General features: G+C 39.8%; 1 protein-coding gene across 2 annotated transcripts; it reads left to right on the plus strand.

Annotated features, from left to right (window-relative positions):
• Nucleotides 1–1,065: 1,065 nt before the first annotated feature.
• supt16h (SPT16 homolog, facilitates chromatin remodeling subunit) lies at nucleotides 1,066–14,322 on the plus strand. Of its 2 annotated transcripts, XM_022768170.1 has the most exons (25): nucleotides 1,066–1,497; nucleotides 2,630–2,722; nucleotides 3,107–3,277; nucleotides 4,157–4,309; nucleotides 4,429–4,575; nucleotides 5,452–5,603; nucleotides 6,317–6,489; nucleotides 7,095–7,185; nucleotides 7,270–7,343; nucleotides 7,552–7,664; nucleotides 7,747–7,812; nucleotides 8,643–8,741; nucleotides 8,835–8,846; nucleotides 9,131–9,246; nucleotides 10,208–10,361; nucleotides 10,513–10,640; nucleotides 10,769–11,031; nucleotides 11,108–11,226; nucleotides 11,802–12,040; nucleotides 12,150–12,225; nucleotides 12,527–12,696; nucleotides 12,807–12,936; nucleotides 13,070–13,196; nucleotides 13,482–13,556; nucleotides 14,173–14,322. In XM_022768170.1, exons 1-25 carry the CDS (start codon nucleotides 1,432–1,434, stop codon nucleotides 14,268–14,270), a joined length of 3,105 nt encoding a protein of 1,034 aa, XP_022623891.1. In that variant the 5' UTR covers nucleotides 1,066–1,431; the 3' UTR covers nucleotides 14,271–14,322. The 2 variants fall into 2 exon arrangements, with proteins under 2 accessions (XP_022623891.1, XP_022623892.1); XM_022768171.1 differs by lacking the exon at nucleotides 8,835–8,846.
• The last annotated feature ends 655 nt before the right edge of the window (nucleotides 14,323–14,977 follow it).

Below are 14,977 nucleotides of genomic sequence, written 5' to 3' on the forward strand. Positions count from 1 at the left end.
TCTACCTTGATGGGCCAGCATTAAAATGCTGCTTAAAATGGAAGTTTCACACAGGTGATGCATGGATGAATTATAAAATAGTATAAGATTATATTTTCTTGATTCTAAAGCAGTGCTCACTTATTTCCTTGTATTAATCTTACTTTGAAGGGTTAGAGTTAGGGGTCACACTCATTTCTAAATTGTTCTAAAATGTTCTTGAATTTCTGTTGGAAACAAGCTGAAATAACCGAGCTAGACTGGCAGTTTTTATTTTGGGGAATAAACACGATATGATGTTCACAGTTAAGAAATCAGCTCCACCTTCATCAGCTAATGTTAAAATGCTGCAAAATTCAATATTAATTCATGTGTTACAACACTGAATACAAATAGTTTTGATATTTATATATATATATTATATTTTTTTTGTTTGTTTTTTTTTTGTTGTTTTTTTTCCTGATAATACTTAGGTACTTTTACCCAAGTAAAACTTAAAATGCAGGACTTTTACATGTAATGTAGTATTTTCACACTGGTATTCTTAAGTAAAGGATCTGAATACTTTCTCCACTACTGTATATATACATATATATATAATATATATAATGTTCACATATATATATAATGTTCAACAATGTGCTTGTTGATCAAAAACGTTTGTGATCAAAAAAGTGTCACAAACAGGCAGAAAAATTAGTTTCATGCAGGTGGTACCTTCAATGCAGTTTTTATCGCGAGATTGACGTCAATAGGAGTGTTTGATGACGATGGCGGGAAAACCCACCATGGCGGGAAAAAGCAGCGTGGACAACACAAGACAGGAGGCGCTGTTGCTACAAATTACATTAAAATGCGCCATAAACCATTAAATACAATTACAAAGTAATAAATAAGAGGTAAAGGAATTCACCATAAAGTGTTTAGACATCTGTTTTTATTTTTTGTCGTAAAACGTTTTAGATAGACTCGAGCACCATGGTTGAGTTAGGTCATAATGGGTTTGAATAACGTTTGTTTATTATAAAAGCTGATATGTGAGGAGCCGGAGGGGGAGGGAGAGGAAAAAGAGGCACAGGAGGAAGGAGAGGAGGGGGGGTCCGAGGTCTTAATTATACCAGATTGGTGTGTGCGTGGTCGTGAGTGGCGAAGAAAAGGGAGAAATTATATTGCCTTTTAATAATTTCGTGTATTTTAACCGGGTGGGTGGTTATTTAGGTTAGTGCGCGGTTTGTTTTACATGGCTCCTCAGTGGAAGAGGCCTCTGTAGTGAAATTACAAGAGCAGCGGCAGCAGCAGCAGCATCTCGCAGTGGTGTCTCGGCAGGCGTGGAAAGAAAGTGCGTTGTTGTTAGTTGACACGGATCATCATCATCATCATCATCATCATCATCATCCTCCGGCCTGCTGAGAAGCGAAGCCGGGAGCTGGAGTTTGCAACAGAGGACTGACCATGGCGGTAAACCTGGACAAGGAAGCTTACTACCGCCGGATCAAGAGATTATACAGCAATTGGAAGGTAAAACCGGGCGATTTGTGGGAGTCAATGTGTCTTCTGTGTTTAATTTGAACGCGGAGAAAGTAGCTCTGTTGGAAGATGCAAGCCTCTGAGTTAGCCGCGTTTTTCAGCCGGGCGAGTGGACTCTGTTGTCGGCGTGAGCGGTAAGGTCTCCCTGCCCGCATCCAGCACCGACAACCGAGGGGTGGAGGGGGGGCACAGGCCACGGTCTCCACTATGTGACCAGCTTTATTTGCACTGAAATTATTTAGAACTGGAAGATGTTACAGTGTCTTGTATCAGACTCTTGTATCAGCCACCTCATGTTAGCACACCAATTATCCCATTCACCACGTTAGCTAGCCTGCTAGCTCCTAAGTTTACCACCGAGCTAACTAGCTAGCCAAGCAGTTCAATTTGTAGTGGACCTGCGCTGGCTAAATTGATGACTAAACCCCCGTTAAAGGGCTCGCAAAACATAAATTACAACGTAGTTATGCTTGACATTTGGCTAACTACCAAGCTGTTTAACCTTACTGTCAGTTTACACTTGTAACGGTCGCTACATGCTAATGTTAGCTGGCTAATTAGCATCAGAATAAAGTGACATGTGCAGGGTGCCTGCAGCTTCTGGAAATTACTTTATGTTAAGTCTTACATGTGTTAAATCACTTCAGGTAAACTTGTGGTTATTTTTTAAGTGCTTAAACTCGTTTTAAGAAGTTGTAACATGATGTTTGCAGTTGAAATTGCAGCTCATTTACGAAGATGAATGGCTCTGATGTTCATATGCACGTTAAGAGCGTTTTATGTGCATTATTACAGCGTTATTTAAAGACTTTAGATAAGCTTTGTGAGACTTGTAGCCCCCTTTATGTGAGGCTAAATGATACAGCATCAGGTGCTGATAAAGTGTCACACATCAACTTTTCAGTGAAGCTGTTTCCACACATACAAACACACTCACCACTCTTATTAACTTCACAATAGAAACTAGCACTTTGTCTTCTAGATTTCACAAAATGAATAAATCTCAAATAAATACTGTGGATGTTGTAGGTGGTGGATGTACCTCAGTTTGGTCTTGTGATTTCTTCTTTCATGCACAACATTAACTCACATGTGCTACTCTTTTATGTGACTTTTTTTCCAGAAAGGAGAGGATGAGTTTGGAAAAGTCGACGCCATCGTGGTGTCTGTCGGGGTGGACGAGGAGATTGTGTACGCCAAATCCACAGCCATACAGGTAAGGGCATATCCCAGCCAAAGTAGCATGATAAAATCACAGAGTACCAAGCACAGGCCTCATCACTCAGGTGCTGCTTGATATGATCTGGATATAGGCAGTTTCCCACTGTCACTTCATGTTCTGTGCAGATTAAATTTACTGGAATCTCTTGTGAAGACATTATTTCTAAATTATAATATTTTTTTAAATGATATGCATATATTTGCTTATGCTGTAAAGACAGGCTGCTTTCTTTGTTGTGTCGTTATCTTCACCATAAGACCATAAATTAGTGTTGACCTGCACTGTAGCTAAAGCTAAATGCATGTTCTTGAATTTATCACACTACATCTACTGTTTCTCAGCTCAGATAATAAATTCACCCTCTTTTCTTTTTCTCAGACTTGGCTGTTTGGCTACGAGTTGACAGATACCATCATGGTGTTCTGCGACACAAAAATCATCTTCCTCGCCAGCAAGAAGAAGGTGGATTTCCTCAAACAGGTGGCTGTAACGAAAGGCAACGAGAACGCTAATGGTGCCCCACCCATCACCCTGCTCACCAGGGAAAAGGTAGAAAGAACACACTGTAAAATTGTCTGTGCATGATTTGAAGACACGAGGGTGCGGTTTCTTCATGATTGGGCCTTGTCTGCAAGAGGAATCTGTTGTGCAGTCAGTTTGACAAAACAAGATTTGAAGCTTCCCCTTTTGTGGTTTATTCAACAAGTTTTCAACCTACCTTGTGGGTTTTTTTCTCTATATAAGTCGGTTTAAATGTGCTAGATCCACTACCATGGGGGGAGTCAGCCCATAGCACATACAGTGATTCAGTGACATTGTGTCCTTGTAACCTTTTATTTTTTAAAATATAGATCTGAATTCAGTTTCCTCATAAATAAATGCCTTTTTAAAGTATGAGAAAGTCTTAAATTTCATTCATAAAAGTCTGAACTATTTTCTCCTGCCTGCTTTAGACAGTAATGTTAGTTATAAATAGTTTTTGTATCTGATTGCAGGCTGTGGTGAGACGTTAGACACCTATAAACTAAAAGCAGGATCATTGCGACAGTGGATTGTGCTCATAGGATGCTGTTCAGTTTCAGTTTACAGTTCAGTAGTTCAGTTCAGTAGACCCTCATTGTCTCATAAAGTGCAAAGACTTACATTAACTTCAATGAATTAACAATTTTTAATTGGGGAAATCCAGTCATTCATTTTTGTGCTGCTTATTTGAATCCAGATCGCATTGATTTAATTAATTATATAATTATGAATTATTATTGTTGTTGTTGTTGTTGTTGTTGTTGTTATTATTATTATTATTATTATTATTATTATTATTATTATTATTATTATTATTATTATTATTATTATTATAATAACATACTACTGGAAAATACTGGAAAAAATGTTGAAGAAAAAAAAACCTGTTGTATTGGTGTTTTTCAGAATGAAAGCAACAAGGCCAACTTTGACAAGATGATTGAGGCGATCCGAGGCAGCAAAGAAGGAAAGACAGTTGGGGTGTTCAGCAAGGACAAGTTTCCTGGAGAGTACATGAAGAGCTGGAATGACACGATCACTGCTGAAGGACTGGAGAAGGTAAGATGTTATCTAACATATCAACTGAAACTACATTTTAAGACTGTTAGGAATAAAGAATAGGAGTCGTGTGTCTGTATTTTAGTTACCAATGGTTCTCTGTCCCGAATTGCCTGCAGGTGGACATCAGCGCTGTGGTCGCGTACACGATGGCGGTGAAGGAAGACGGGGAGCTCGGCCTGATGAAGAAGGCAGCGGCCATCACCAGCGAGGTTTACTCCAAGTTCTTCAAGGAACGCGTCATGGAGATCGTTGATGCAGATGAGGTGAGAAGAAGGAACAACAGGTATTTTTGCACTGGAACTAAAGCTGATTTGTGTCATACTGTGTGTAAATCTGATCATTTTTATGACCCGAGAGTATGCTCTCACTAAACACTCCCTGAAGTTCTAATTTTTCACTTTCTAAAATGGTAATAAGGGCAAAACCTTTGCAACCTTTAATGCACAGGTCAATGCAACGGAGCTTTTGTGGTTTAAAGTCAGTTTAGACAAGCAATCAAGTTGGGGAAACTGCCCATGTCCGCTTCTCAGTTGGATTCCCTTATTAGAGATTTTGCGAATGTTGGACAGTAAACGGCAATGGTGTGAAACAGTAAAATAAAATCTAAATAATATCCAATATTAATACCAATACAATCGATTCAGCTGATTTGAAAAGAGCTGTGCAGTTTCTTCGCATCTGGTTTCAATTGTTAATAAATCACAGCAAATCGGTAACAATGCAGAAGTAGCTAATCTAGACTGCTTAGGTGATGTGGCTGCAAAACTAGCAGTGGTTAAATCATCTTGGAATTATGTGTGAAAATCCTGAAGCAGAGTAATGGGAGCTTTTCCTTTGCTGACACTGAACGCAGCACTGGAACTGTGATCTGCAAACTGTATCGTGACAAGCTCCTTTTTATTTCTCTCTTTTTTTTAAAGAGTTTTAATGGGATCATTGGCTGTGGAAAGCATCCTGTTTTTACCAAATAATTAGTCCAAACTTTTAGGAATGTCTTGACTTGATAAAATAGTCCATGAGGGCATAAGAGCTTGTACTTTTCACCATAAGCATAAGTTTTCATCTTTGTCTCTGTGAAAGGTAAATGTCCAGAAGATGGTATTGAACTATCCCTGTTTTATTCCCCCCCTCCCCAACAGAAAGTGCGCCACAGTAAACTGGCCGAGTCGGTAGAGAAGGCCATCGAGGAGAAGAAATACCTGGGTGGTGCCGATCCTTCCACAGTGGAGATGTGTTATCCTCCCATCATCCAGAGCGGAGGAAACTACAGCCTCAAGTTCAGCGTTGTCAGGTAGCTCACCCCGTCGTCACAGTCACATGTTTTGATCTTCATAGAAGCTGATTTTATAAAATCTGTTGAACATCTGTGTGGGGAAAATGGCTTTGTACCGATTTTATTTGTCATTCATTCATTTATTTATTTATTTATTTATTTTTCAATTTATGTTACAATACAAATTATATAGGGCTTTAACTCGTGATTAATTGTATTATCGATTAATCTGCTGATTGTTTTATCAGTTGTTTGGTCTATTAAATGTCAGGAAATGGAGAAAAATGCTTGAGATTGCTAATGTTCAATCAGTAGTTAAAAACCCAAAGATGCTTATTTATTGTCACAGTAGACAAACTGAAAATTTCCCTATTGCCGAGGGGCAAGTAGTTTGGCTTAGCTGGTTTTATCTTAAGGTTAAAAAAATCAGTCTGCCACAGCTTGTTGTTTTTTCATTTTGAGTTTGTTATGGATTAAATATGCTCCATACTGATTGAAGCAGTGATTTGGGAAATAATAATAATCAGATCTCACAGATGAATCTTTGTTGTGGGGTTCATCCTTCTGAAGTGCCCTAGAACAAGACCCTGGTTCCTTCCTAGTCCCAGGGAAAGAGTTGATCCTCTGACCTTTGACCTAGAGGTTGACGAGAGAAAAGCCGTAATCCTTAGCTGAGCATAAATCTCACTGTTCTGTGATTTTTAACTGGCACTGCTCCCTCTCTGTATCAGCGATAAGAACCACATGCACTTCGGTGCCATCACGTGTGCCATGGGGATCCGCTACAAGTCGTACTGTTCCAACCTGGTGCGAACCCTCATGGTGGACCCCCCTCAGGAGATGCAGGACAACTACAACTTCCTGCTGCAGGTGGAGGAGGAGCTGCTCAAAGAGCTCAAACACGGTGGGTTCAGGAGCATGTTAGAAGAGTGGGAGCTTTGGGAAGCCACTATGTTAGCGACTTGCAATTTGTTAGTGATCCAAAACAAATGGCAAGAGGCTGCAAGATTCTGCTCTGTATTCTGATTTATTTATTAATATTTTACCTGAATGATAATCCTCAACATTTTTATACATGCATCACTTTTTGTAATGTATCTGATTTGGTAGAATGGAAGCTTCTGTGTAAAACAATTTTATTGTGAAACTAGGACTGTAACTTATTAAATATTTTGTTAATCATCAATTTAATCAAATATTCGCTTGATTGATTGTTGTGGAAAATGTCCATTGCAACTTCTAAGAACCTCAGGAGACTTATTCAAAATGCTTGTTTAATTCAAACAAAAACTAATTATAAAACTAATTTATATGACAGAGAAAAGAATCAAATCCTCACATTTTAAAAGCTGAAACAAGCATTTGCTAATCTTTGTGGCTCTAGAATAAACAGAAGAAAAGGGTAGTCACCATAAGAAGCGAGGTCCCTGTCACCAAATAAAGAAACAATGAGCGTGTTGAGCATATTTGTCTGTGGTTCTGTTAATAAACCTTCTGTCACCTCCACAGGTGTAAAAATCTGCGACGCCTACAACGCCGTTCTGGACTACGTGAAGAAGGAGAAGTCGGACCTCGTATCAAAGCTGACCAAAAACCTCGGGTAAATACAAACAAGTGCCGCCTTTCTGCGTCATGCGCACGCACGCTTTTCCACTCACGTCATCATTGTTCTTGTTCTTTGTAGCTTTGCAATGGGAATTGAGTTCAGGGAAGGCTCCTTGGTTTTGAACACGAAAAACCAGTACAAACTGAAAAAAGGTGAGAATTTGACAGTTTATTGATTACCTGAAGACATAGGTAGTTTTGTTCTGCTTTTCTATGATGCTCCATGTTGGATTAAATTGTTTTTAGGGGGAATTTAAATTCAGCACATCCAGACACAAAAGTTTAGTGATTGCCATTTGTTTTGATATTGAGAAGTTAAACCTAAATTGGTAACCTGTGTGTGGGGGTGTGTGTGTTCCAGGCATGGTCTTGAGTATCAGTTTGGGTTTTGCTGACCTCGTGAATAAAGATGGCAAGAAAGAAGAGCAGAAAAAGTACGCCTTGTTTATTGGTGACACAATACAGATCAATGAGGTAAGATCTACTTCTCCCAACTTGATGAGTCACATCACTCGGTTCTACAGCGTCTAAAAAACCAGAAATCTTTGTGTAACAGGAAGAGTCCGCCACGATACTCACACCAGTCAAGAAGAAGATCAAAAATGTGGGAATCTTCTTGAAGGTAAGTGTCTCATCTCATCATTTCAACTTCTTGTCAGTAATCGCACAAACAAAATAAGTTGAAGCTGAGCAGATACTTATTTTACTTTATTTTTTAAATATAAAAAAAAAAAAATTATACCTGATGATCCACATTGTATCAGTTTTTTCTTTTTCTTTTTTTTTTTTTGCAATTATATTGATATTTTCAATTTAATTTCAAGGTAAATATGAGTTGATGTGTGCAACACAATTCTTTTAGTCTGTCTTTAATAGGTCCCTTATAGAGAGACACACACACACACAGATATATAGACAATTTCCCAAGTATTAGAAACATTTTTTCCAGTGTATCATGTATTGTTTATGTTGTAGTCTTTTTATTATAATAACACTATACAGCATCTGGCTCAGTCGTGGTTTCAAAGTCCACTGGAAAGGTTTCAGGAGTCAAACTTCTGCTCTCCAGCAGCCACATGTCTAATACAGTGTAGAGTTGTTTTTCTTACATGTTTTACAGGCATAAATAGACGTTTGCATCTGCTTTAGCTGGAAACAGATGCTTCTTGATTCTAGTTGAATGACCTTTTTTTGCTGCTTCTAGGGTCAGTCATTTTAAATGTAAATAGAGACAATGTAGTGTTTTTCTGTCTGACGATGTGATCGTAAAATGATTTTGTTCTGCAGCTTGGTAATGCCTGCTGGTCAACAGAACAGTCTTACAACAGAAACCTGTAAATGATAACAATTATAACGTGAGTTCAGCTGCATTAAAATCCAGTATAGGCGACCGCAGAAGGGACAGAACTTACTGAAACATATTCTGGCATGTCTTGTTTTTGTGTTTCTCAGAATGACGATGAGGAGGACGAGGAGGAAGATGGCGACGATGCCGAGGAGCTGCTGGGGAAGGGAGCTCGGAGCGCCGCGCTGCTCGCGGACAGAACCAGAGTGAGTGTGTGGTTAAATATGTGGTCAGTGTTTATGTGCCACCTTGACAGACTGTCAATAACTAAGAGTGTGAATGTTTTTGTACTCTACCAGCTACTTGGGAAGGTAAGTATTCATTGTTTCTTCTAAAATCTCATCGGCTGACCTGTTTCAGTTGTAAAAATCCACTTGCTGATGGGAAAAAGTTTTTCATTTTCATTTCAGTGTTTTTTTTTTATTATTATTTTTGTGCGTTTTTTTATTTTTTTTTTTCTGACCATCCAAAGCTGTAACACATGCCTGTATTCTGCATGTGTGTTGTGTTTTTTTTTTTTTTCATTTTGTTTTACAAAATCTTGGACTCTGGTGTCTCTGCGCCGTCACTCAGCTGTGTCTGTTTTCAAACTCAGAATGAGATGACGGCGGAGGAGAAGAGGCGGGCTCACCAGAAGGAGTTGGCCAATCATTTGAACGAAGAAGCCAAGCGTCGTCTGACGGAGCAGAAAGGAGAGCAGCAGATTCAGAAGTGAGTGGTGGAGGCCTGAAGGGGGGCGCTAGGAGATGGAGGTTTGAATGTCACTGGGGGCAGCATCTGAACTTTACGGCCAGATCGCTCATGGTCGAGGTGTCAAGAAAAAGATTTAGAAAAGAAGGAAGGCATTTAAAACTTTCAAAGTTCAGCTTTATCAACATCTTTGTAACTCTACATTAGTGCCCAAATATTTCTTAAATGTCCTTTTCTCTCCTCATACTGATTATAACGGCTGAGATTTCATGGAGAAATTGCCCACACACTCAATTTCATCATTTTTTTTTCCACATTGTTGCTTTTTGCATCCAGGCTGTCACATTTATTTTCTTCTTCTTTTTTTTTTCTTTGGTCAGTGTGAAAGCAATTTTTCTGTGAAATGGGGCTGTTGATTTCTGACACTGTTTTTGAAAAGCTTGGATCTTAAAGCGTGATTTAATGGTTTTGACACAGAAGTTAAAGACACCACTGAGCTGCTTTGGAAGCTGATGCAGTTCTAACCAGTTCACCTGTGTCTGGTTTCATCCTTTTTTTTTTTATTTCCTGACAAAACAAAACGATCAACAAAATTTTTTTTAAATTCCGATTGCAAAGAGTTTTTTTTATTTTATTTTGTTACAACTTTTTTTTTTTTTTTTTCTTTAACCACACACTTTGTGTAATGTTTCCAAACCGCATCCTGGTGCTAAAAACTTTATCTGATATTATAATTGTCAACGCCTCCAGTTTCGCAGTGAAGTAGTAATGAGTAACAGCAGTAGCATCAAAACTGAACAACTTATTTAATGTGGATTGTCACATCTGTGCGATACATAATCTGCTTAATAAACTCAATAACAGGGTCAATAGCGATTCGTGCGTCCCTAACCTAACGAGCTGTAGGCAACAGCTCTGTGAAGTCACAAAGCTGTAATTAAGTTTGTGGTCATTAATTGAGTCCACTCTCTTTCCCCCTCAGGGCCAGAAAATCTAACGTGTCCTATAAGAATGTCTCTCAGATGCCCAGAGAAAAAGACATCAGAGAGATGAAGATCTTCATCGACAAGAAGTACGAGACCGTCGTCATGCCCGTTTTTGGTATCGCTACGCCGTTCCACATCGCCACCATCAAGGTACACTGAGGTTATCTCCAACTGTCCACCAGCATTTGTTTTTCTTACTTATGACATCTGATGTTTGTTCAGTCTTTCACATTGACTGATCTTTGTTTTTGTTTTGTTCTTTTTTTTCTTTTCTTTTCTTTTTTTTTTTTGTCCGGTCCAGAACATCAGTATGTCTGTCGAAGGAGACTACACCTACCTGAGGATCAACTTCTACGTCCCTGGCAGCTCTCTGGGGCGCCAGGAGGGAAACATCTTCCCCAACCCTGATGCCACATTTGTCAAAGAAATGTGAGTTTTAATTATTTGCTTTGTTCCACTGTTCTAACTGATTTAAAGTCTTTCCCCTGAAGCTTATAATCATCCTGATAATTGTAATCGTACTGACCTCTGTCAACTCCATTCCCCCTTCCCCTCAGCACGTACCGAGCGTCCAACCTGAAGGCTCCCGGCGACACGTCAGTGCCCTCCACCAACCTGCAGAACGCTTTCCGCATCATCAAGGAAGTACAGAAACGCTACAAGACGCGAGAGGCCGAAGAGAAGGAGAAGGAGGGCATCGTCAAGCAAGATTCGCTGGTCATCAACCTCAACCGCAGCAACCCCAAACTCAAAGACCTCTACATCAGACCCAACATTGCACAGAAGAGGATGCAGGGCTCGCTGGAGGCGCATACTAATGGTGAGGACACAGGAATATAAGAACTGTCATCGGTGCAGCGTGAAGGCTTAAAGTTAACTCCGGTCTCCTCGTACAGGTTTCCGTTTCACGTCAGTCCGCGGTGACAAAGTGGACATCCTTTACAACAACATCAAACACGCCATCTTCCAGCCGTGTGACGGGGAGATGATCATTGTACTGCACTTCCACCTCAAGGTGCGTTTATTAGCTCATCCACTTTGGATCAGACTTTTCTCCTTTAAAGGAATATTCTGACATTTAGGAGAGTAAGCTTTGCATTTTTTGATTGAACTGGTTAAACAAATCAGATATATATATATATATATATAAATATATATATATATAAAATGTGATAACTAGTGAGCCATAGATCTGCTGCTAGGTGGATTTTGTTGCCTTTGAACAGAGCCGGACTCACTGTTTCCACTCTCTATGCTAATCTAAGCTAACAAAGTAGTTTTACAAAACACACAATTTCCCTTCAGAAAACACTACAGGGTATCTGCACGTCTTAAAGTCTTTAAAAGCATTAAATTAAGTTTCCTCTAAACAAAAGCCTTACAAGACTTAAAAAAAATATTAAAAAATTTTATTTACTAAAATATTACTTTGATATTTCTCTTGCCATTTCAGGCAGTAGAGTCCGTTAATCATTTCTCATTAGTTAATCCATCCATCCATTTTATGCTGTTTATCCACATCTATATGTTCTACTGAACTATAACTTCAGGGTTGTTAATGTTTCATTTCGCCCGTCACTTTTCCTCCAGAACGCCATCATGTTCGGTAAGAGACGCCACACAGACGTCCAGTTCTACACGGAGGTCGGGGAGATCACCACAGACTTGGGCAAACACCAACACATGCACGACCGAGACGACCTGTACGCCGAGCAGATGGAGCGGGAGATGAGGCACAAGCTCAAGTCGGCCTTCAAGAACTTCATCGAGAAGGTGGAGACGCTGACTAAAGAGGAGCTGGAGTTCGAGGTGCCCTTCAGAGACCTGGGGTGAGCGAGGCAGCGAATGCTGTAACACACACAGGAGTAGATGGAGAGTGAGGAAGGCTCCATATGCAAGCTGACTGATTTGTTTTTTTTGCTGTGTCTTTGTTTCCAGGTTCCAGGGTGCCCCCTACAGGAGTACCTGCCTGCTACAACCCACGTCCAGTTCCCTTGTCAATGTTACTGAATGGGTGAGTGAGTGCAGCTCTCGGAGCACCGTTTCTACTTTGTTGTAACTGGTTTTGAAGCAGATGATTCACTTCATCAGCTTTTAAAACCTTCTGGAAAAATGTTCAGATACTGTTCTGGAAAAACAGTCAAAATGTTTTAGTTTTATCTAATTAAAATCTAATTTTATCTAATCAAGATATAATGATTATTATAGAATAATAAGCACATTTTTATTTTTGAAGTGTGATTGTTTTGTTTTTTTTCCAATAATGATGTAATTTACCAAAAATGTTTGTCCTTTTCTTTCCTGTCCATGTCCAGCCGCCGTTTGTGGTGACTCTGGACGAGGTGGAGTTGGTCCACTTTGAGCGTGTGCAGTTCCACCTGAAGAACTTCGACGTAGTCATCGTCTACAAGGACTACAACAAGAAGGTCACCATGATCAACGCCGTGCCCGTCAACTCCCTTGACCCCATCAAAGAGTGGCTCAAGTAAGACCCAGTTCAAACAATGTTTTGTTTTTCTATATATATATATATTATTTGGATTAAACTATGGCTCCGGTTTTTGTGCATTAACATGTTTTCTGTCTCTTTCTCAGCTCGTGTGACATCAAGTACACAGAAGGAGTCCAGTCTCTGAACTGGACCAAGATCATGAAGACCATCGTCGATGACCCCGAGGGCTTCTTCGAGCAGGGAGGCTGGTCTTTCTTAGACCCGGAGAGCGAGGTACGTTCAGCACCGGGGATGAAAAGCTGATCATTTTTTACTTTTTATCTAATAATTAAATCATAAATAATTACAAACAAAAACATTCTGTGTTTTAGTGTTTGTGGTTATATCTTGCTGTGCCTCGTTTCAGGGAAGTGGCGGAGAGGAAGATTCAGAGTCTGAAATGGAGGATGAAACGTTCAACCCGTCTGCAGATGAAGAAGAGGAGGAGGAGGAAGACAGCGATGAGGATTACAGCTCAGAGACAGAGGACTCTGGTATGATTTAATCAGTTTTTTTTTATTTTTTATGTGACATCTAATGATTAGTCAATTGACAAATAAATACATTTGTTCAAGCTGAAATGGTTAAATTAAATACTGCTAGAAACAACTGACCTGTTTCTTGACACTGACACAATCTTAATGAAGGAAAAGTACAAACTTGTCAAAGATTTTTAGCAAACTGTTGCTCTCTGATCAGCTCCTCTCCTTGCACTCACACACTTGTACACACACATGCACTCAGAGTTCTTACCGACTGTCGTGCGCTGTGTTTTGCAGACTACAGTGCGTCACTGGGCAGTGAGGAGGAGAGCGGCAAAGACTGGGACGAGCTGGAGGAAGAAGCCAGGAAAGGTCTGTATCTGCAGCTTATTCTTCATTGGTCAGTTAATGTTAAATTTATATAAAAGTTAAATTTTATTTAGATTTGTTTTGCATATTGTTCAGCCCTACATATTAGGATGCTCTGATTGGCCGATGTTCGTTAATAATGCGTGATCGGTAGATCGGCATTGATACTTGTAGTCACGATCACCTTAAAGCCGATCACCTGTGGTTAATAATCTGTCTGCGGCTGAGAGTGTGTGCTGTGTAGTCCTGCCTCCCACCTTGTTCACTGTAGCGTCGTGCGACAGTTCACCAAAACACCATGTGTGGGACTATAACGTACGCCATCTGCAATGCATGCTAATGATGGGTATCGGTCAATCTCACTCATAGATTATCAGTATCGGCGGCAAAAAAAAAAAAAAATGTGATTGGAACATCCCTACTACAAACTAAATTCGATTGCACACTCAGTCTGTTACAGTTGATACTGATGCAAAAACTAAACATCTGGGGAAAAGAAAACCCAGAAAACAAAGTACGAAAATGAAGATCAATCAACGAATAAATAAATAAATAAATAAACCACGTGTTCATTGGTAAGAATGGTAATGGAGTAACTTCTGCTCTTGTCGTCCTCTAGCTGACAGAGAGAGTCACTATGAGGATGAGGACACCTCCAACAGGAAGAGAAAGGTCCGGACACCAGCTCCACCCACCAAGAAGAGGCGACGGCACTAAATGTCTCTCTCTCACACACACACACACCACACACACACACACACACACACACACACACTCTGCGCTAAATATAACCTAGCTGACCCTTGACCTTTTCAAACCCCCCCCCCCCAAAAAAAAAAAAAAAAAAAAAAAAACCTCAACGGGCTCTTTTTTTTTTTCCACTCATACACTTCACACAGACACACGCTCAGACACACGACGTGTATATAGACGTAGAAGCCCCTTTATTTTTATTTTTTATTTTTATTTGTGTTGGTCAGTGAAGTGTCATGTTGAAATGGTAAGAAACAACCAGCAGGACAGACACACACACTTTTCATTCATTAGCTTTTTCCCTCTTTATTCCTTCCTCATTCTCTTTTGTTTCCTCCTCCCATCTCCATCCATCCATCAGGGTTTCATGTTTGTCTGTGTGTGTGTGCGTGCGTGCGCGTGTGCGTGCATGTGTGTTTAAATGGGTTTTTATTGAAAGCATTGTTTATTTTCTGTTTAAAAAGATGACTTTCTTAACTAATGGATAATAAAAGACAGGACTTGACATATCCTCTGCCAAGTGTTTTATATAATAACTGAGAAGCTTATGATTCCCTCGATCCTCCCTCCTCGCCACCTCCCCTCATGTTTTCTTCAGTGATTGTTGAATTGTGCTAATAAGATGGAACATTTTGTCATTTTTTGAAGAGGGGGGGCAGATACACATTTTC

The sequence above is a fragment of the Seriola dumerili genome, unplaced genomic scaffold (assembly GCF_002260705.1).
Source record: "Seriola dumerili isolate Sdu_G_001 unplaced genomic scaffold, Sdu_1.0 BDQW01001435.1, whole genome shotgun sequence".
NCBI lineage: Eukaryota > Metazoa > Chordata > Actinopteri > Carangiformes > Carangidae > Seriola > Seriola dumerili.